At 41.4% G+C, this 23,652-nt stretch overlaps 1 protein-coding gene across 1 annotated transcript in view; it reads right to left on the reverse strand.

The window, feature by feature from the left end:
• The window catches only part of LOC117505792 (AP-2 complex subunit alpha-2-like), a 153,877-nt gene that overhangs the window by 19,653 nt on the left and 110,572 nt on the right, over positions 1-23,652 (reverse strand). Inside the window, 4 exon segments of the mRNA XM_034165328.1 lie at positions 5,080-5,097; positions 19,792-19,889; positions 20,167-20,352; positions 20,941-21,172. Coding sequence (XP_034021219.1) covers positions 5,080-5,097; positions 19,792-19,889; positions 20,167-20,352; positions 20,941-21,172 — 534 coding nt within the window.

The raw sequence follows: 23,652 nt of genomic DNA on the forward strand, positions 1-23,652 counted from the left end.
TCGTATTCTTGTTGATCCGTGGCACACTCACTATAATATTCAACTGTCAAAGCCTTTTGATTTATTTCATTATTATTATTTAAGTATTTTATTTTTTATTATTATTATTTTTATTTATTTATTATTTTTAATATATTATCAATTTCATATTGATAAGAGGACTTAACATTTTCAGTTATACTCAATTTTTGTGCGAGTCTCCTGTGAAGCTAGAGTTCTGATAAACACGCAAAGTGGTGATTTGTTATAAAGGGTTTCTTTGTCACCATGTTCTTGTTGGTGACTTTTGGGGTGGGGAACCTGTTGCACTTAAACATATGTCACAACTACCTGTTTTTTTTGTGTTTTTTTTTCCTCCTATGTCAGAGTGTGGTTCATCTCCTGTATGTTTTGGTTTGCAAATTTTGCCAACATAAAAACAGTAAATTATGGTTAGCCCATTGTTGAACACTTCAAAAAATATCTGCCAGGTAAATTTTGTCTGCTGGAATGTGAAATCTCTCATCATCCAGTAAAACGTAGGAAAGTTCTTGCCCATTTAAACCAGTTGAATACCGACATTGCATTTCTCCAAGAGACACATCTGAATACTTTTCATCATTCAAGATTTTGAAGAGGGTGGGAGGGACAACTTTTTCATTCAAACTTTCACTCCAGATCTAGAGGTGCAGCCATTTTAATTAAGAAGAATGTGTCATTTAATGCATCTAAAGTTGAAGCCGATCCAGCTGGACATTATATAATAGTAGTGGGTAGACTAAATAACTCACCTGTGGTGCTAACAAATATATATGCCCCTAATTTGCGCCTGCTTTTGATACTGTTGACCATAAAATTTTATTACAGAGATTAGAGCATGCAGTAGGTATTAAAGGTACTGCGCTGCGGTGGTTTGAATCATATTTGTCTAATAGATTACAATTTGTTCATGTAAATGGGGAATCTTCTTCACAGACTAAAGTAATTATGGAGTTCCACAAGGTTCTGTGCTAGGACCAATTTTATTCACTTTATACATGCTTCCCTTAGGCAGTATTATTAGACGGTATTGTTTAAATTTTCATTGTTACGCAGATGATACCCAGCTTTATCTATCCATGAAGCCAGAGGACACACACCAATTAGCTAAACTGCAGGATTGTCTTACAGACATAAAGACATGGATGACCTCTAATTTCCTGCTTTTAAACTCAGATAAAACTGAAGTTATTGTACTTGGCCCCACAAATCTTAGAAACATGGTGTCTAACCAGATCCTTACTGTGGATGGCATTACCCTGACCTCTAGTAATACTGTGAGAAATCTTGGAGTCATTTTTGATCAGGATATGTCATTCAAAGCGCATATTAAACAAATATGTAGGACTGCTTTTTTGCATTTACGCAATATCTCTAAAATCAGAAAGGTCTTGTCTCAGAGTGATGCTGAAAAACTAATTCATGCATTTATTTCCTCTAGGCTGGACTATTGTAATTCATTATTATCAGGTTGTCCTAAAAGTTCCCTAAAAAGCCTTCAGTTAATTCAAAATGCTGCAGCTAGAGTACTAGTGGGGACTAGAAGGAGAGAGCATATCTCACCCATATTGGCCTCTCTTCATCGGCTTCCTGTTAATTCTAGAATAGAATTTAAAATTCTTCTTCTTACTTATAAGGTTTTGAATAATCAGGTCCCATCTTATCTTAGGGACCTCGTAGTACCATATCACCCCAATAGAGCGCTTCGCTCTCAGACTGCAGGCTTACTTGTAGTTCCTAGGGTTTGTAAGAGTAGAATGGGAGGCAGAGCCTTCAGCTTTCAGGCTCCTCTCCTGTGGAACCAGCTCCAATTCAGATCAGGGAGACAGACACCCTCTCTACTTTTAAGATTAGGCTTAAAACTTTCCTTTTTGCTAAAGCTTATAGTTAGGGCTGGATCAGGTGACCCTGAACCATCCCTTAGTTATGCTGCTATAGACGTAGAATGCTGGGGGTTCCCATGATGCACTGTTTCTTTCTCTTTTTGCTCTGTATGCACCACTCTGCATTTAATCATTAGTGATCGATCTCTGCTCCCATTCACAGCATGTCTTTTTCCTGGTTTTCTCCCTCAGCCCCAACCAGTCCCAGCAGAAGACTGCCCCTCCCTGAGCCTGGTTCTGCTGGAGGTTTCTTCCTGTTAAAAGGGAGTTTTTCCTTCCCACTGTAGCCAAGTGCTTGCTCACAGGGGGTCGTTTTGACCGTTGGGGTTTTACATAATTATTGTATGGCCTTGCCTTACAATATAAAGCGCCTTGGGGCAACTGTTTGTTGTGATTTGGCGCTACATAAAAAAAAAATTGATTGATTGATTGATAGTTCCATATCACCCCAATAGAGTATTTCGCTCTCAGACTGCAGGCTTACTTGTAGTTCCTAGGGTTTGTAAGAGTAGAATGGGAGGCAGAGCCTTCAGCTTTCAGGCTCCTCTCCTGTGGAACCAGCTCCCAATTCGGATCAGGGAGACAGACACCCTCTCTACTTTTAAGATTAGTCTTAAAACTTGCCTTTTTGCCAAAGCTTATAGTTAGGGCTGGATCAGGTGACCCTAACCCTTAGTTATCAATCAATCAATCAATTTTTTTATAATAAAACAGAAGCCAACAAAAGCTTGAGTTTTTAACCTAACCAGACCCCTCCTACCGAGAGGCTGACTGCTACAGGCTAGTGACTAAACAATAGCTCTAATTAGCACCTATTGTGCTCTAGTTAGCACCCTCCTAATGACAGGGCAGCTGTCCCTCCTAATGATGGGACGGAAGTCTCTCCTGAAGGCTCCCTTGACGACTATCCTGATCAATCAATCAATCAATCAATTTTTTTATATAGCGCCAAATCACAACAAACAGTTGCCCCAAGGCGCTTTATATTGAAAGGCAAGGCCATACAATAATTATGTAAAACCCCAACGGTCAAACGAACCCCTGTGAGCAAGCACTTGGCTACAGTGGGAAGGAAAAACTCCCTTTTAACAGGAAGAAACCTCCAGCAGAACCAGGCTCAGGGAGGGGCAGTCTTCTGCTGGGACTGGTTGGGGCTGAGGGAGAGAACCAGGAAAAAGACATGCTGTGGAGGGGAGCAGAGATCGATCACTAATGATTAAATGCAGAGTGGTGCATACAGAGCAAAAAGAGAAAGAAACAATGCATCATGGGAACCCCCCAGCAGTCTACGTCTATAGCAGCATAACTAAGGGATGGTTCAGGGTCACCTGATCCAGCCCTAACTATAAGCTTTAGCAAAAAGGAAAGTTTTAAGCCTAATCTTAAAAGTAGAGAGGGTGTCTGTCTCCCTGATCTGAATTGGGAGCTGGTTCCACAGGAGAGGAGCCTGAAAGCTGAAGGCTCTGCCTCCCATTCTACGCTTACAAACCCTAGGAACTACAAGTAAGCCTGCAGTCTGAGAGCGAAGCGCTCTATTGGGGTGATATGGTACTACGAGGTCCCTAAGATAAGATGGGACCTGATTATTCAAAACCTTATAAGTAAGAAGAAGAATTTTAAATTCTATTCTAGAATTAACAGGAAGCCAATGAAGAGAGGCCAATATGGGTGAGATATGCTCTCTCCTTCTAGTCCCCGTCAGTACTCTAGCTGCAGCATTTTGAATTAACTGAAGGCTTTTTAGGGAACTTTTAGGCCAACCTGATAATAATGAATTACAATAGTCCAGCCTAGAGGAAATAAATGCATGAATTAGTTTTTCAGCATCACTCTGAGACAAGACCTTTCTGATTTTAGAGATATTGCGTAAATGCAAAAAAGCAGTCCTACATATTTGTTTAATATGCGCTTTGAATGACATATCCTGATCAAAAATGACTCCAAGATTTCTCACAGTATTACTAGAGGTCAGGGTAATGCCATCCAGAGTAAGGATCTGGTTAGACACCATGTTTCTAAGATTTGTGGGGCCAAGTACAATAACTTCAGTTTTATCTGAGTTTAAAAGCAGGAAATTAGAGGTCATCCATGTCTTTATGTCTGTAAGACAATCCTGCAGTTTAGCTAATTGGTGTGTGTCCTCTGGCTTCATGGATAAAGCTGGGTATCATCTGCGTAACAATGAAAATTTAAGCAACACCGTCTAATAATACTGCCTAAGGGAAGCATGTATAAAGTGAATAAAATTGGTCCTAGCACAGAACCTTGTGGAACTCCATAATTAACTTTAGTCTGTGAAGAAGATTCCCCATTTACATGAACAAATTGTAATCTATTAGACAAATATGATTCAAACCACCGCAGCGCAGTGCCTTTAATACCTATGGCATGCTCTAATCTCTGTAATAAAATTTTATGGTCAACAGTATCAAAAGCAGCACTGAGGTCTAACAGAACAAGCACAGAGATGAGTCCACTGTCCGAGGCCATAAGAAGATCATTTGTAACCTTCACTAATGCTATTTCTGTACTATGATGAATTCTAAAACCTGACTGAAACTCTTCAAATAGACCATTCCTCTGCAGATGATCAGTTAGCTGTTTTACAACTACCCTTTCAAGAATTTTGAGAGAAAAGGAAGGTTGGAGATTGGCCTATAATTAGCTAAGATAGCTGGGTCAAGTGATGGCTTTTTAAGTAATGGTTTAATTACTGCCACCTTAAAAGCCTGTGGTACATAGCCAACTAACAAAGATAGATTGATCATATTTAAGATCGAAGCATTAAATAATGGTAGGGCTTCCTTGAGCAGCCTGGTAGGAATGGGGTCTAATAAACATGTTGATGGTTTGGATGAAGTAACTAATGAAAATAACTCAGACAGAACAATCGGAGAGAAAGAGTCTAACCAAATACCGGCATCACTGAAAGCAGCCAAAGATAACGATACGTCTTTGGGATGGTTACGAGTAATTTTTTCTCTAATAGTTAAAATTTTGTTAGCAAAGAAAGTCATGAAGTCATTACTAGTTAAAGTTAATGGAATACTCAGCTCAATAGATGAGCGCCTTGGGGCAACTGTTTGTTGTGATTTGGCGCTATATAAGAAAAAAGTTGATTGAAGTTGATTGAATAGATGACGTGAATGACTCATTACCATGAACAAAAGACTGAAACTGCTTTGAGCCGAGTACCCTATTGTAAACAGGGGACAAAGCGTGTCTCAGACCCCCTCCCCGGTTAAGGCTGGGTTTCAACTGTTTTACAAAGAATGCTTCCTTGACACCTCTCTCAAACCATTTCTTCTCTCTGGCTAAGATTTTAACTTCCTTGTCCTCAAATGTGTGGTTAGTGTCTTTCAGGTGGAGATGAACTGCAGACTGAGGTCCACTGGCGCCCTCTTTGCGGTGCTGGTATAGCCTTTTGTGTAAAGGTTGCTTAGTCTCACCTATGTAGTGTTCGTTACAGTTTTCCTGACATCTGATAGAATACACTACATTGCTCTGTTTGTAACTAGGGATCCTGTCCTTAGGGTGAACTAATTTCTGTCTCAAGATGTTAACCGGTTTAAAGTAAACTGGGATTTTGTGCTGTCTGAAGATCCTCTGTAGTTTTTCCCCTACTCCTGCTAAATAAGGGAGAGACACTCTTCTTCTTGTCTCTGTCTCCTGTCTATCTGGTCTCTTTGTTTTCTGGGACTTCTGCATTTTGTCCAGAGACCATCGTGGGTACCCACATACTGTGAGGGCTTTCCGTACAAGTTGTTGTTCTTTAGCCCTGCCCTCTGCAGTTGTGGGCACCTGTAGGGCTCTGTGTTGAAGCATCCTGATCACCCCGAGCTTGTGTTCAAGGGGGTGGTTTGAGCCAAAGAGCAGATATTGGTCAGTGTGAGTGGGTTTTCTGTAAACCCGTCTGGAGCTGCCTGTTCTCTCCAATCGTAACATCACAGTTCAAGAAGGCTAAATGGTTGTTTCTGGCATCCTCACGTGTGAGACTGATATTGGAATCTACCGAGTTGATGTGTTCTGTAAAGTCCTCGACCTCCTGTTGCTTGATTTTAACCCATGTGTCATCGACCTATCTGAACCAGTGACTGGGAGAGATGCCTGTGAAAGACGTCAAGGCTGTCTCACTGGACCAAGAACCATCATTTCAGTCTTTTCAGAGTTTAAAAGTAGGACGTTTCTAGACATCCAACTTCTCACTGCTGCAAGGCAAGCTTCTAAGGATTTTATGTGAACGAGATTACCAGCAGTTATCGGCATATATAACTGAGTATCATCTGCATAGCAGTGAAAGGTAATCCCAAAACGCCGCAATATGTGCCCAAGGGGTGCTATATAAAGGGAGAAAAGCAGGGGTCTAAGACAGACCGAACCCCAAATTTCATGTCACTAAGGTTAGAGGTAGTGTTACTGTACAAACACAGTGAGAACAACTGGTCAAGTATGACGTCAGCCATGCAAGGGCACTCCCAGTAATCCCAAAATCATTTTCGAATGAGGCGAATGACGTCACCGACAGGCGTGGAAAAACTCATGCATGCGCACGAGGGTTCAAGCTTGTCTGACGTGAAAACACATGAATCAAATCCATATAGTTTTTGAAAAAAATAAAAAGGACCGTTACTTTATTGACAGACCTCGTACTATCAAATTCTGTAAATCTAGGTAATACCTCAGTAGTAGTGCCCACCTCAATAGCAGGGTGTAGTGGCTGGGTTAAGGCATGCTGGGATATGTTCAACCTAATGTCATCTATTTTCTTCTCAAAGTAATCTAGGAAATCTTGTGCTGTAAAAGGAGAGCGAACTACAGGTGGTTGTCCATGAATAAGTGTTGAACAAGAACTTTGAGTTATGCTTGTTTTTGTTGATCAAATCAGAGTAATAGGTCCACTTTGTAGCCAATAATGCATGCTTATAGTCTAAGATAGCATCAAGCCACGCAAGGTGGAATACTTCTAATTTTGAATGAAGGCATTTCCGTTCTAAACCTTTTGCTTTATGCTTGAGGTCACGCAAGCAATCATTGAACCAAGGTGACTGCGATTTGGGGGAGCACGGTTTCAACACAGGTGGTGCAATCATGTCGAGTGTCGTTTTGAGCACTGAGTTTAAACTATTCACAAGTCTGTCTACTGACTGGGTATTTGTCAAAAGTGAGGCTAAGACAGACAGTCTAGCTTCTAGTTCAGTCTTAGTTGAGGAGTTGATGCATCGCTGCAGTGTTAAATAAGGTTGTTGTTCCACTAAACACGGCAGCGTAACTGTAAACTTAAGTGAGTGATCAGAGACCACTGATATAAGAGGCATGATATCAATATTCGTGACAGCAATACGACATGTGAGAACCAGATCCAGGGTATTTCCACTAATGTGCGTCGAATCCCGAATGCATTGCCGAAATCCTAATGCATCCACAATTTCCATAAATGATTTGCAGATGGAATCAGAAGGCTTATTTATATTAACGTTAAAGTCACCAGTGATCAGAATGTTATCTGCACTGGTTGACAAGTTAGAGATGAGCGCACCAAATTCATCTAAGAATTCAGAATATGGGCCAGGAGGCCTATATACAGTGACAAAGTAATACGGCTGATTTTTATTCTTCTGACCTTGGCAATGCATAATATCCTGAGCGGAGCGGAGAATCAGATGCTCAAACGCGTTATACTTGTGACCCCCAACAGCTAATAAGCTAAACCTAGATTTATAAATAAGAGCAACACCCCCACCTTGCTTCGCATCATGAGGGACGTGACTAAATGTATATGCTGGTGGGCAGGCTACATTTAAGGGGAGGACAGCTGCAGGTTTAAGCCAGGTTTCACATAACCCAATTATATCTAAGTGATGATCAATAATTAAATCATTAATCAACAATGATTTTGAGGACAGTGATCTTATGTTAATGAGACCCAGTCTAAGGACCTCAGTGGGGTTGACATTTGAACTGTTTGGGTTTAGGAGTTTTTCCAGAGTAGCATATATAAGATGCCTAGAAGTAGGTTTAGGTTTGAGACATTCTACGTGCGTTGTAGGTAGCAGACACAAAATCTTTGCTATTACTGGAACAACCACTGGGCCATCCTCAATTTCAACATGATCCAATATAGTAATGGGTATTAAGTTTGCAAAGCATATCCCTCTATGATTTTTATGGACACGTCCGTCCAGAAATGCTGAAGGCTCTCGGTGTGGAGGGACTGTCTTGGATGAGACGTCTCTTCAACATTGTGTTGAGGTCTGGGACAGTGCCTAAGGAGTGGCAAACTGGGGTGGTGGTCCCCATATTTAAAAAGGGGGACCAGAGAGTGTGTGCCAACTACAGGGGCATCACACTGCTCAGCCTCCCTGGTAAAGTCTACTCCAGGGTGCTGGAAAGGAGGGTTCAGCCGATAGTCGAACCTCTGATTGAAGAGGAACAATGCGGGTTCCATCCTGGTCGTGGAACAACTGACCAGCTCTTTACTCTCACAAGGATCTTGGAGGGTGCCTGGGAGTATGTCCACCCAGTCTACATGTGTTTTGTGGACTTGGAGAAGGCGTATGATCGGGTACCCCGGGAGATACTGTGGGAGGTGCTGCGGGAGTATGGGGAGAGGGGGTCTCTTTTCAGGGTCATCCAATCTCTACACTCGCAAAGCGAGAGCTGTGTTCGGTTGCTCGGCAGTAAGTCGGACTCGTTTCTGGTGGGGGTTGCCTTCGCCAGGGCTGCGTCTTGTCACCAATCCTGTTTGTGATATTCATGGGCAGGATATCGAGGTGTAGTCAGGGGGAGGAGGGTTTCCGGTTTGGTGGGCTCAGGGTCTCATCACTGCTTTTTGCAGATGATGTGGTTCTGTTGGCTTCATTAGCCGGTGACCTCCAACAGTCACTAGATTGGTTCGCAGCCGAGTGTGAAGTGGCTGGAATGAGGATAAGCACCTCTAAATCTGAGGCCATGGTTCTCAGCAGGAAACCAATGGATTGCCTACTCTGGGTAGGGAATACAGCCTTGCCCCAAGTTAAGGAGCTCAAATACCTCGAGGTCTTGTTCATAAGTGAGGGGACGATGAAGCGTGAGATTGGCCAGAGAACTGGCGCAGCAGGGGCAGTATTACAATTTGCTCTGCCGTACTGTTGTGATGAAAAAGGAGCTGACCCAAAAGGCAAAGCTCTTGATCTACTGGTTAATCTTCATTCCTACTCTCACCTATGGTCATGACAGAAAGAACTAGATCGCAGGTACAAGCTGCTGAAATGGGCTTCCTCAGGAGAGTGGCTGGTGTCTCCCTTAGAGATAGGGTGAGAAGTTCGGTCATCCGTGGGGAGCTCGGAGTAGAGTCGCTGCTCCTTCGCGTTGAAAGGAGCCAGCTGAGGTGGTTTGGGCATCTGGTAAGGATCCCTCCTGGGCGCCTCCCAAGGGAGGTGTTCCAGGCACGTCCATCTGGAAGGAGAGCCTGGGGAAGACCCAGGACTAGGTGGAGAGATTATATCTCCGCACTGGCCTGGGAACGCCTCGGGATCCCCCAGTCAGAGGTGGTCAATGTGGCACGAGAAAGGGAAGTCTGGGGTCCCCTGCTGGAGCTGTTGCCCCGCGACCAGAATCTGGAAAAGCGGTTGAAGATGATGATGATGATATCGAAGCCTGTCACACTCTGCCAACTCAGGATAAGACAGCCACTCCAGTTATCATCATCCGCTTTGCAAACTAATAAACATTTTTCAGTGATTCTGTGAAGGCTCTCAGTTGTCCAGGTAGTTTCCATAGTAGAGAAGCTTGAATCTTTGACTGGACTGGGTTGCTTGACGCGAGGATGTTTCAATTCTTCTCTACAAGAGTCAAGACAGAAGTCAGACTACCAGAGCAAGAAATTTAGCTAAGGAAGCTTCTGCGATTAGAAGCGAAACATCCTTGCGTCAAGCAACCCAGTCCAGTCGAAGATTCAAGCTTCTCTACTATTTTTCAGTAATTGCAATTACAGAGATATAGTTCAGGGCCCCTTCACACATAGTGCGAAGTTTGGACGGCGTTTGGACGAAAACAGTGAAACAATTTGGAATTAGTGCACAATACACCGCGCCGACAAGCAGGCATACACGAACCCGGTGCAAGAGTTCATGCATGCGCCGGTGTCCATCAAGCAGGAACGGTGCCAGTTGTACCACATGGCGCTGCTTATGTGGAAGAAATAAAAACCACCCAGTCCATGTGGAATCACATCACGCCACTTATGTGAAATAAATAATAAAATAAAAACCAGCCGGTACCTGTGGGACCACATTGCGCCGCTTATGTGGAATAATTTAAAATACACCACCTGGGATGCGAACGTGCGCCTTTCAAAACCTCTGATCACCAGTCAGATGCTTTACCACTGAGCTACAGAGCTGTTCCTTGAAAGCTGCAAGAATCTACCTCATATCAGGAAGGACATGTAAGTATTACAAAAAAAATTACAGGGCTGTGAAATGAAAATTGTGAAATCTGAGGAAAATTTGCAGGGGGTCTGGGGGGGAGGGGGGGTCTGGGGGGGAGGGGGGGTACAGCTCCCCAGGAGCCTGGGTCTAGGGCCCTGTGGGGCCCCAGGATTAAATTTGTATCTAATGATACTTTTTCAGCATCTCCTGGAAGAACAAATCTCAAAATTAGTGGATATTTAAATGATCCTATATTTAACCTTTTATTTGACCTGTCGATGATGTTGAAATAACTGAATATGATGTGGAAGTAGGACCTGGAATGATTTTCCTTTTAATTGTAAACCAAATTATGCATTAACTCAGAACAATTAAACTACATGAAATTTATGAAGACTGAAAAGACTGTTACTTGTAGAATATTTGGAAAATCAGGGTAAAATATTAATAACATACCTTATAGTAAAAAGTCACATATTCTTGTGTAAATTCATGCAGCCTAAATCCATTCAAAGCCACAATGTCTTTTTTACAATGAAAGAAAGTCTAGATTAGTGAAAAAAGTCACATAATCTTGTCTAAAATCCTGTTTGAACAGCAGAATGTTTATTTTCCAGGGAGAGGAAAATTCTTACCGTGTTTCCTGAGAGGGCACAGTTCACTTTTCCCGTTTCTTTTTTCTTTCAGGTGTGTTGATGAAGCCAGTGACAATTCCACAGATTCTTGTCCTTATAAGACTTTTTCAAACAGTCTTTCTCACCACCGCTCTGTGACACAGACATGCTGCACAATTCTTATTTTACAAACTTGAAAGCTCTAAAAGTTTGGGATGTCCACATGTTAAGTTTAGCTTTAACGTCGCACAGGAGCCACACAGCGTCGCCGCGGCAACCAACCAGTCCTGCTTTACAACAACTGTCGTAACAGCTACGCTTTGAGTGGCATTTTTCCTTCGCGAAACTCCGCGGATTCAAGGAAACTGATTTGTATCTGTAACACACAGATCAGTGTCCGCTGACTTATAAAACTTACCTGATGTCGTAAAAAAAGAGAACACTCTGCGATAAGCATTTTAAAAACTCAGTGATGTTCACGATTAAAGAGTACATCACTAACACCCCACCCCCCCTCCCCATGATGAAATCCGCGGTATCCCGCGGATCCACAGAGTTTTCACAGCCCTGAAATTAAAATCCCACACCACATAAAAACACTTTATGTATCAAGCGAGCAATACAAATATGATCCGTCTGTTCCCATGGTCACAGAAATAGTCATGAAATGACATGAATAAGAAGCAGTGTGCTCTGATCATGTCCACATCTATTCAACGTGTGTGTCTTGTGGATGGTGTGCCACAGCACAGACACCGCGTCATGTGGAACAAAGCTCACTTGGGTGACGTGATGCCCGCTGCGTGTTCTGATCTGACGGTCCGCTTCAACCTGGGGGGCTGTCAGTGTCCACTCTGTGCGCGTGCTCACATGATGCAGCTTGTCGCTATGACGGCAATCAGATACACGCGCCTCACAGTGGACAGTTGTTAGTCCATGTCTGTCCAAACACAGTAGGTGTTGTCCAGCTGGAATGTCCAGAATGACATCACCACAGCTGCTTCTGTCAGAAGCCACGCCTCCCGTGAGTGGCACGCATCCCCCCCCCGTGTCAGTGTGTGTGTTTGCAAAGTCACACTCGTGGGGATCTTAGACAAATTTCACAGCAGTATGATGGTGATCATCTGCAGTCTGTTTTGTGAAGAGTGGGACTGGCCACACATTTTCTAAGTGCCAGTGAGCGGTTTTAGGTGTTAGATGTTCGTGAATGTCACCTGGAATTTGGCCAGCACCGGCTGTGAGAGGGTGCGATGGGTTTGCACAGCGCACACTGTCTTTCAGGTGCTTGTGTGTGCAAATAGTTGTAGCAGCAAGTGTACGAGGCGCTGGAGGCAGGGACAACATTACACGGTTTACACACGACCCCTGCGTCATGCGCACTAAGTGTGCATTCGTCCAAACTTTGCACTATATGTGAAGGGGCCCTAAAGGAGGAACAAGTGGATGCTGTCCAGCTTGAGGGATATGTATGCACCACTCTGCTTTTAATCATTGGTGATTGATCTCTGCTCTCTTCCACAGCATGTCTTTTTCCTGATTCTCTCCCCTCAGCCCCAACCAGTCCCAGCAGAAGACTGCCCCTCCCTGAGCCTGGTTCTGCTGGAGGTTTCTTCCTGTTAAAAGGGAGTTTTTCCCTTCCCACTGTCGCCAAGTGCTTGCTCGTAGGGGGTCGTTTTGACCGTTGGGGTTTTTCTGTAATTATTGTATGGCTTTTGCCTTACAATATAAAGCGCCTTGGGGCAACTGTTTGTTGTGATTTGGCGCTGTATAAATAAAATTGATTTGATTTGATATGACTTTTTTGCAACAAACACGATGACTAAAGGGATGGTGGTTCGGCCCTTTATGTCAGATTAAGTTACCAAAGTGAAATTATTAAGAAAATGTCATTTTCTGTAGAAAATGTTATGGAATGCATTATAGTGGAAATTAAATGTGAACAAAAAATCCCAACAAAAACAAACAAACAAAAACAACAATTATAAGCTGAGTTTATTGAGCTCTTGGATCTAACATAAATACAGTTGTATGGGAAAGTTTTGGCAACCGTGATGATTTTCATGGTTTTCCTTTATAAATCATTGGTTGTTTGGATCAGAAATTTCAGTTAAATATATCACATAGCAGACAAACACACTGATATATCAATCAATCAATCAATTTTTATTTATATAGCGCCAAATCACAACAAACAGTTGCCCCAAGGCGCTTTATATTGTAAGGCAAGGCCATACAATAATTACGTAAAAACCCCAACGGTCAAAACGACCCCCTGTGAGCAAGCACTTGGCGACAGTGGGAAGGAAAAACTCCCTTTTAACAGGAAGAAACCTCCAGCAGAACCAGGCTCAGGGAGGGGCAGTCTTCTGCTGGGACTGGTTGGGCTGAGGGAGGAGAACCAGGAAAAAGACATGCTGTGGAAGAGAGCAGAGATCAATCACTAATGATTAAATGCAGAGTGGTGCATACAGAGCAAAAAGAGAAAGAAACACTCAGTGCATCATGTGAACCCCCCAGTAGTCTAAGTCTATAGCAGCATAACTAAGGGATGGTTCAGGGTCACCTGATCCAGCCCTAACTATAAGCTTTAGCAAAAAGGAAAGTTTTAAGCCTAATCTTAAAAGTAGAGAGGGTGTCTGTCTCCCTGATCTGAATTGGGAGCTGGTTCCACCGGAGAGGAGCCTGAAAGCTGAAGGCTCTGCCTCCCATTCTACTCTTACAAACCCTAGGAACTACAAGTAAGCCTGCAGTCTGAGAGCGAAGCGCTCTATTGGGGTGATATGGTACTATGAGGTCCCTAAGATAAGATGGGACCTGATTATTCAAAACCTTATAAGTAAGAAGAAGAATTTTAAATTCTATTCTGGAATTAACAGGAAGCCAATGAAGAGAGGCCAATATGGGTGAGATATGCTCTCTCCTTCTAGTCCCCGTTAGTACTCTAGCTGCAGCATTTTGAATTAACTGAAGGCTTTTCAGGGAACTTTTAGGACAACCTGATAATAATGAATTACAATAGTCCAGCCTAGAGGAAATAAATACATGAATTAGTTTTTCAGCATCACTCTGAGACAAGACCTTTCTGATTTTAGAGATATTGCGTAAATGCAAAAAAGCAGTCCTACATATTTGTTTAATATGCGCTTTGAATGACATATCCTGATCAAAAATGACTCCAAGATTTCTCACAGTATTACTAGAGGTCAGGGTAATGCCATCCAGAGTAAGGATCTGGTTAGACACCATGTTTCTAAGATTTGTGGGGCCAAGTACAATAACTTCAGTTTTATCTGAGTTTAAAAGCAGGAAATTAGAGGTCATCCATGCCTTTATGTCTGTAAGACAATCCTGCAGTTTAGCTAATTGGTGTGTGTCCTCTGGCTTCATGGATAGATAAAGCTGGGTATCATCTGCGTAACAATAAAAATTTAAGCAATGCCATCTAATAATACTGCCTAAGGGAAGCATGTATAAAATGAATAAAATTGGTCCTAGCACAGAACCTTGTGGAACTCCATAATTAACCTTAGTCTGTGAAGAAGATTCCCCATTTACATGAACAAATTGTAATCTATTAGATAAATATGATTCAAACCACTGCAGCGCAGTGCCTTTAATACCTATGGCATGCTCTAATCTCTGTAATAAACTTTTATGGTCAACAGTATCAAAAGCAGCACTGAGGTCTAACAGAACAAGCACAGAGATGAGTCAACTGTCTGAGGCCATAAGATGATCATTTGTAACCTTCACTAATGCTGTTTCTGTACTATGATTAATTCTAAAACCTGACTGAAACTCTTCAAATAGACCATTCCTCTGCAGATGATCAGTTAGCTGTTTTACAACTACCCTTTCGAGAATTTTTGAGAGAAAAGGAAGGTTGGAGATTGGCCTATAATTAGCTAAGATAGCTGGGTCAAGTGATGGCTTTTTAAGTAATGGTTTAATTACTGCCACCTTAAAAGCCTGTGGTACATAGCCAACTAATAAAGATAGATTGATCATATTTAAGATCGAAGCATTAAATAATGGTAGGGCTTCCTTGAGCAGCCTGGTAGGAATGGGGTCTAATAGACATGTTGATGGTTTGGATGAAGTAACTAATGAAAATAACTCAGACAGAACAATCGGAGAGAAAGAGTCTAACCAAATACCGGCATCACTGAAAGCAGCCAAAGATAACGATACGTCTTTGGGATGGCTATGAGTAATTTTTTCTCTAATAGTTAAAATTTTATTAGCAAAGAAAGTCATGAAGTCATTACTAGTTAAAGTTAAAGGAATACTCAGCTCAATAGAGCTCTGACTCTTTGTCAGCCTGGCTACAGTACTGAAAAGAAACCTGGGGTTCTTATTTTCTTCAATTAGTGATAAGTAGTAAGATGTCCTAGCTTTACAGAGGGCTTTTTTTATAGAGCAACAGACTCTTTTTCCAGGCTAAGTGAAGATCTTCTAAATTAGTGAGACGCCATTTCCTCTCCAACTTACGGGTTATCTGTTTTAAGCTCCGAGTTTGTGAGTTATACCACGGAGTCAGGCACTTCTGATTTAAAGCTCTCTTTTTCAGAGGAGCTACAGCATCCAAAGTTGTCTTCAATGAGGATGTAAAACTATTGACGAGATACTCTATCTCACTTAGAGTTTAGGTAGCTACTCTGCACTGTGTTGGTATATGGCATTAGAGAACATAAAGAAGGAATCATATCCTAAAACCTAGTTACAGCGCTTTCTGAAAGACTTCTAGTGTAATGAAACTTATTCCCCACTGCTGGGTAGTCCATCAGAGTAAATGTAAATGTTATTAAGAAATGATCAGACAGAAGGGAGTTTTCAGGGAATACTGTTAAGTCTTCAATTTCCATACCATAAGTCAGAACAAGATCTAAGATATGATTAAAGTGGTGGGTGGACTCATTTACATTTTGAGCAAAGCCAATTGAGTCTAATAATAGATTAAATGCAGTGTTGAGGCTGTCATTCTCAGCATCTGTGTGGATGTTAAAATCGCCCACTATAATTATCTTATCTGAGCTAAGCACTAAGTCAGACAAAAGGTCTGAAAATTCACAGAGAAACTCACAGTAACGACCACGAGGACGATAGATAACAACAAATAAAACTGGTTTTTGGGACTTCCAATTTGGATGGACAAGACTAAGAGTCAAGCTTTCAAATGAATTTAAGCTCTGTCTGGGTTTTTGATTAATAAGCTGGAATGGAAGATTGCTGCTAATCCTCTGCCTCGGCCCGTGCTACGAGCGTTCTGGCAGTTAGTGTGACTCGGGGGTGTTGACTCATTTAAACTAACATATTCATCCTGCTGTAACCAGGTTTCTGTAAGGCAGAATAAATCAATATGTTATCAATTATTATATCATTTACTAACATGGACTTAGAAGAGAGAGACCTAATGTTTAATAGACCACATTTAACTGTTTTAGTCTGTGGTGCAGTTGAAGGTGCTATATTGTTTTTTCTTTTTGAATTTTTATGCTTAAATAGATTTTTGCTGGTTATTGGTGGTCTGGGAGGAGGCACCGTCTCTACGGGGATGGGGTAATGAGGGGATGGCAGGGGGAGAGAAGCTGCAGAGAGGTGTGTAAGACTACAACTCTGCTTCCTGGTCCCAACCCTGGATAGTCACGGTTTGGAGGATTTAAGAAAATTGGCCAGATTTCTAGAAATTAGGGTCGTTATCTTGTTGAAAGATCCAGCCCCGGCGCAACTTCAACTTTGTCACTGATTCATGAACATTGTTCTCAAGAATCTGCTGATATTGACTGGAATCCATGTGACCCTCAACTTTAACAAGATTCCCAGTATCTGCACTGGCCACACAGCCCCACAGCATGATGGAACCACCTCCAAATTTTACTGTAGGTAGCAAGTGTTTTTCTTGGAATGCTGTGTTCTTTTTCAGCCATGCATACCGCCCCTTGATATGTCCAAATAACTCAATTTTAGTTTCATCAGTCCACAGCACCTTATTCCAAAATGAAGCTGGCTTGTCCAAATGTGCTTTAGCATACCTCAAGCGACTCTGTGGCGTGTACGCAGAAAAGGCTTCCTCTGCATTACAGCATCATACAGCATCTCTTTGTGCAAAGTGCGCTGTATAGTTGAACGATGCACAGAGACACTATCTGCAGCAAGATCATGTTGTAGGTCTTTGGAGCAGGTCTGTGGGTTGACTGACTGTTCTCACCATCCTTCGCTTCAGTTTATCTGAGATTTTTCTTGGCCTGCCACTTCGGGCCTTAACTAGTACTGTGCCTGTGGTCTTCCATTTCCTCACTATGTTCCTCACAGTGGAAACTGACAGCTGAAATCTCTGAGATAGCTTTTTGTATCCTCCTCCTAAACCATGATGTTGAACAATCTTTGTTTTCAGGGCATTTGAGAGTTGTTTAGAGGCTCCAATGTTGCCCATTGAGGTTTGGGGAAACACATACATAACTAATACAAAACCAATATTTTTACTATAAAACTGAAAAACCCTAACATGAGTCAACAAACCCATTATTTGTCGGTTTCCATATTTTCAAATTCTGGGACTTGGTTGAGTACACCACAATTCAAGAAGTCAAAGATTCACACTACTGTAAAAAGTCATTGCATTTCTGTTAAACGTGTTAACATTTGGAATAAGTGTCCTGATAACATCAAATTATCTGGTACATTGTTGTTATAGAGCCTTTAAAAGGCTCTATACGAATAATATAATTACTTCTTATCTGATTAACTAGGTTTATAGATTTTTGTTACTGTTTTTGGGGACTGCACACTGTGTTTGTCTGGTTGCTTGGGGTTTTTTGTTTTGTTTATTGATTAATTTTCTACTGTCTGTGCTGGAATCTACTGTTTTAAGCGTGTGTACATGTGTATGTATGTATATATAAGGGATGGGTGTTTATAAGCTTTGCTTTTGCCCACACCCTTTTGGTCACACATGTTCACTGTTAAATTGTTTTATTTATGATTTTTTTGTTATTGCTGAGTCTGTGTGCTGAATAAATTCATTCATTCATTCATCCAAGTGACCAGACAGGGGTCCACTTTCATCCTGTTCCGAGGGAAAGAGAGATGTCTGCAGTGAGGGACAGGGTGGGTGGGGCATGGACTGGATGAACCGGTTGAAGAAGTTGTTTAGTTCCTTTTCATTTTAACTTTTCGCTTTATAAGACTTTTTAAGAATACGTAGGAACCCTGGTTTTATAATGAGGTAATCGTCAAATAGTTACTGTTACAAGCAAGTATCATCTGCTTTGTTGGAAATCACTTGTGCTCAAATATAAACTAAAGACATGGGAGTAAGAAAAAAGGTATTAATAGCCATGAGGTAAACCAGGTCATTACAGCCTCTCAATGGCCTGTTTTTTTTTTTTTTTTTGCTTGGGACCTAATGCAGATCCGCTTTGGGATATGGAACACGCTTTACACCAGAAGTCTCAACTCTAGTTCTGCATAGAGAAACACAGACCATCCCTGGGGTTCCCAATAGGTCTCAGACCCAAGTACTAATAAAGACCTAGTCTGTAGTCAACTAATTTAAATATATGTCTCCAAAACGAATAAATAAAGCCACGCAGTTAGAAAATATATTATTATAATAATTAGGGGTGTACTGATACACACACACAAAAAAAGTCACGGTTTGTTACATACGTTGGTTTTGAGATCATGGTTTGGTTCATTTTCGGTACAGTATGGTAACAAAATGCAAAACCTAAATTTGCTTGTTGTTTAAACCAACAATTTATTGTAACATTATACAAACAGGAAAATAAAATAATTGAAAAGTGCTGCCTGGTAATAAGCTAAATAAAATGTTCTCAAACTACAAATGTATGAAAATTTATAAAAATAAATTCCTAGTAAACAGCTTTTAACAAAACCTTTCCACAAGTAAAGAGCAGCACAACGGTTCCAGCATGAAGCCCTGTTCAATTTTATTCAATCTTCATATATTCTGCCAGAAAAATTAATTTGTCAAAAACTGTCACACTAAGGAATTTTTAAAAAGAGAATTAATGTTAAAGAATCCCTTTACTTTTATACAATCGCTTTCTATTAACTATTCGTTTAATATTTGTTAATATATCTTTTAAATAAAGTTTTGAAAACAAAAACATTGTGGGAGAGGCAAAAAAGTGAATAAAACCACCTTTAAAATATTTAGAACCACAAATAAACTTGATTCTTGGTTTGTTTATTGATTTTGTCATTGAAATAGGCAAAATTGGCACTTATTAAAATAAATTCAAGGCCTGGGCTTCTCAAAGTCTGGGGACTATTTAATCACAGTGCAGAAAACAAGGTCAGTAGGCTGAGTGAGTCCGAGTGAGGAGGATTGTAGATATCCATCTGCTCAGCGCTTTCAGGCTGCTGCAGGCAGCGGAGGAGGAGGAGGGGGGAGACCCGCTGCTGCTTGGTGACAACAGAGACTTTTACTTTCAGTCACCAAACATCAGAAAAGTCCCCGGTAACTCCAGGAAAAGTAGCTAGATTTGTCGCTAGTCACTTTTGAGAAAAAAAGTCGTCAAGAAGGTTTGGAAAGTCACCGGATTTAGCAAGAAAGTCGCCAAGTTGGCAACACTGAATCGCAACGCGAACTCACCCGTGATCTGCCCTGTACCGAACCGAACGTCCCGTACCGAAACGGTTCAATACAAATACATGTACCGTTACACCCTTAGTAATAATCTATGTGTATCAACTGTGTAACGACACACAAAGCACAGCCAGACCACCAGCAAGCACATGACACTGCAAACCTATCAAAGTCACACACTGCCACTCCAGGACTAACAAATATTTTTCTCAATGATGGACTTTTTTCCATAATTTACATAATATACCATGGACCCAGCAGAGAGTAGTGTGGAACTACAGGAGACAGGGTGGGGTCGGCTGGTTGGAATAGGGACTTCCATCAGAAGAGAAGCTTGATAAGGAGAGACAAACTGAAAAAATAGCAATAACAGGTTGGACAGAAAAGAAGGAAGGAAGAATGAGGCAAAACATTGAGGTGAAGATCTGGCAAACTGTAGAGAAGGACAGATAAGAAGCTGCAGCAGAACAATTAAAAACAGAGAACTAAAATAGGTACGATGTTTGTAGGAACGTTTTGTTTGTTTTTTTTAGCTGCTGACAGAAGTTGATTTCCAAAACATGATTGATACTGCATATAAAACAATTGTTCCAAGCATGAAGTGTTGTCATCACCTCATTGCTACCTACTGTGGCGTTAGTGCAGGGTGCCTTGATTGTAACTTCAGTGTCACTGCTGTGCTCTGCATTGCCATTGACGTTCCTCCGGGCATCATCCATGTCTGGAAGGTTGCTTGGACCCTTCTTCTTCTTCAGTTTAGCCAGGATGGAAGACTCTCTCTCTGGGAATGGAGGCATCTCTTCTAAAACTGTAGCCTAAGCATAGACAGAGAAATAAATACTGGAAGCTGTTAGGTCGAATTTAAACAGCGACACCTCTGTCCTGAAGTAAGCTGAACTAACCCTAACCTACACTACAACACGGTTACACTGCATCTTCTCAAACCCAAACCTGTCCTCAAGTGCAGATCAGCGGCTGACAGAGAGTCTGTCTCAGTGTGTGAGTGCATGGGAGAACATGAGGCATTAATGTAAAGCTCCTTATTATCAGGTAGCAATGTGCTATCTACAGTTGGGCTCATAAGTATTTGGACAGTGACACATTTTGTAATAAGTTCATTTACATTCAATTATTAACATATCCAAGCAGTATGTGACTGTGTAATGAGGGAAGCCAAGACAACTCTAAAGAGTGATAGGCTTCTGTAACTATGATTAGAAAAGATGAGAGCAGATGAACTATACACATCATTGTCAGAATATGAAATGAACAATATCACACAGCCCTAATACAGAGGCAAAATTACAACAATTATCACTGTTCAAATAGCAACGGTAAAAATCCTTACTGTGATCAATAGCAGTTGACTGTTTTGTTTCCCATATTTCCTCCAGTTTACTAACCAGTATATCTGTGCTGGCGATGCAGCTGAGCCTCAGGTACTCGACAGCTCTCTGCTGGAGCTCCACATCAGCATTGCGAAGCTGACTGTCAGAGCGCAGGACTTCCTGAATTGTGGGCTTCACTTCTGGGAACAAGTTAATGAACTTTATGTAGGCCGACAGTAAGAGTGCCCGGGTCGGCACAGAGCACAGGTGGAACTTGGAGTGGAGAAGGTTGAACTGCACCAGAGGACTGTTGGAGAAGAAACAACACTAACATTAGATTACAAACACCGTCAAAACTGTGCCTGAATCACTGTACAACTTAAGCAAAAATACAAGCACAATATGAGGTCAAAGGCCAGAAAAGGGACAGACAAAGGAAGGAAAAAAAAAAAAAAAAAAAAAAACTCTACTCAACTACCACATCTGCTGTAATTATCACAGAAGCACAGAATTTTAAAGCATTGGAGATCATTGTAGATGAACAGCCTATAATTTTTTGCACCTGTGTATAAGTTTTCCCCTCTCCAATCAACTTTTTAATCAAACTACACTGTTCTTCTGAACAATGTCTTGAACATCCCATTTTCCTCAGGCTTTCAAAGAGAAAAGCATGTTCAACAGGTGCTGGCTTCATCCTTAAATAGGGGACACCTGATTCACACCTGTTTGTTCCACAAAACTGACGAACTCACTGACTGAATGCCACACTACTATTATTGTGAACACCCCCTTTTCTACTTTTTTTTTTTTTTTTTTTTTACTAATAGCCCAATTTCATAGCCTTAAGAGTGTGCATATCATGAATGCTTGGTCTTGCTGGATTTGGGAGAATCTACTGAATCTACTGGTACCTTGTTTCCCATGTAACAATAAGAAATATACTCAAAACCTGGATTAATCTTTTTAGTCACATAGCACTACTATTATTCTGAACACTACTGTATGTTCAAACCTTCTGCTTTGTGTCAAAAGTCTGGCAGCAGCGTTCTGAACCAGCTGGAGACCCCTAATGCTGGACTGTAGTAACCCTGAAAATAGGACATTACAATAATCCAATCCAGAAGAAACAAAAGAATGAATCAGGGTCTCTGCATCAGCCATAAACAGGATGGGGCGAATCCTCACTATATTTTGCAGGTGGAATAAAGCAGTTCTGGTCATTTTTATTCTGGTAATAATAATCTGGTAATAATTATTCTGGTAATATCCCTAATATGGATTTTTTTTTTTTGCATAGAATTTGGTCTTTTATGTTAGCACCAAGTACTGCAGCAATTTCCTAATGTTGTGAACTTGTTCACTCATGGCAATAAAAACTTTTCTGATTCTGAAAGGACAACATGGGATCAAAAATTAACCCAAGGTTCCTCACTTTGTCCGTATGCCACACAAACTCAGGCTGAGTACCAGCTGGTCAAATTGATGCCGATGTCTCACTGGACCAAGAACCATCATTTCAGTCTTATCAGAATTTAAAAGTAGGACGTTACTAGACATCCAGCCTCTCACTGATGCAAGACAGATTTTATGGGAATGAGATTTCCTGCAGTTATCGGCATGTACAACTAAGGAAAGGCCATCCCAAAACTCTGAAGTATACGCCCAAGGGGTGCTACATAAAGGAAGAAAAGCAGGGGGCCTAAAAGGGATCCCCGTGGAACCCCAAATTTCATGTCACTAAGATTAGTTCTCACTGTGTTATTATACAAAACACAATGAGAACAACTGGTCAGGTATGATGTCAACCATGCAAGGGCACTCTCAGTAATCCTAAAATGATTCTCCAGCCTATTGAGCAAAATAAGATGATCCACTGTATCAAACGTAGCACTGAGATCTAACAGCACCAGAACTGTAGTGGTGTCTGAATCCATTGCAAGCAGAAGATCATTCACCACTTTAGTAAGAGCCGTCTCTGTGGAATGATATTTTTTAAAAGCAGACTGCAGTGGCTGAAAAAAATATTCTCAGTAAGGTGGTCCACGAGCTGCTGTGAAACCACTTTTTCCAGAATTTTGGAACAGAATGATAGATTTGGTATCAGCCTATAATTTTTCAATATAATAGGGTCAAGTTTAGATTTCTTAAGTAATGGTTTAATCACTGCCAACTTAAAACATTTAGGAACGATGGTCACAACTACATTGACTATTGAAACTGTCAACAACTAATTTAGTAGTTGACAAGTCATTTGCTTTGAACCTTGAACCAATGAAGCAGTGCTTCGATCCGCTGCTTTGTTGGATCTTTGCTTTGCTCTTCTTCAGATGCGGCACCTCCCGCTTCTTATTCCCTCTTGAAGCCATTAAAATATCTCAATCGTGAGTCACTTTTGTGTGGATGAAAGCGATATTATTGTAATGAAAGACGTGCGGACGGATTTGCGCGGCGCCACAGAAAAACACCTCCGTTGGAAGCATTACAGGACAAGTTTGAACATGCCCAGCTGTTAAACAATTTCTCGGATACTCACTCGACTGAAAGCCATCAAAAACCGCCTGAATCTTACGAATGGTTATCAACACGGAGGTGTTTTTCTGTCGCGCCACCCAGCCGCCGCGCCATGAGCGGCTGGGTGCCGACGCGCAAATCCGTCCGCACGTCTTTCATTACAAAATCTCCTTTAACAGTGGAATGTCCGGATAAACTGCTGATCCCGACCTCTTCTGAAACTTCTCTGTTCTCTCACGACGTCCTGGGTCAACAGAGGCTTAAATTTGGAAGTTT

This window comes from Thalassophryne amazonica, unplaced genomic scaffold (genome assembly GCF_902500255.1).
Source record: "Thalassophryne amazonica unplaced genomic scaffold, fThaAma1.1, whole genome shotgun sequence".
Lineage (NCBI taxonomy): Eukaryota > Metazoa > Chordata > Actinopteri > Batrachoidiformes > Batrachoididae > Thalassophryne > Thalassophryne amazonica.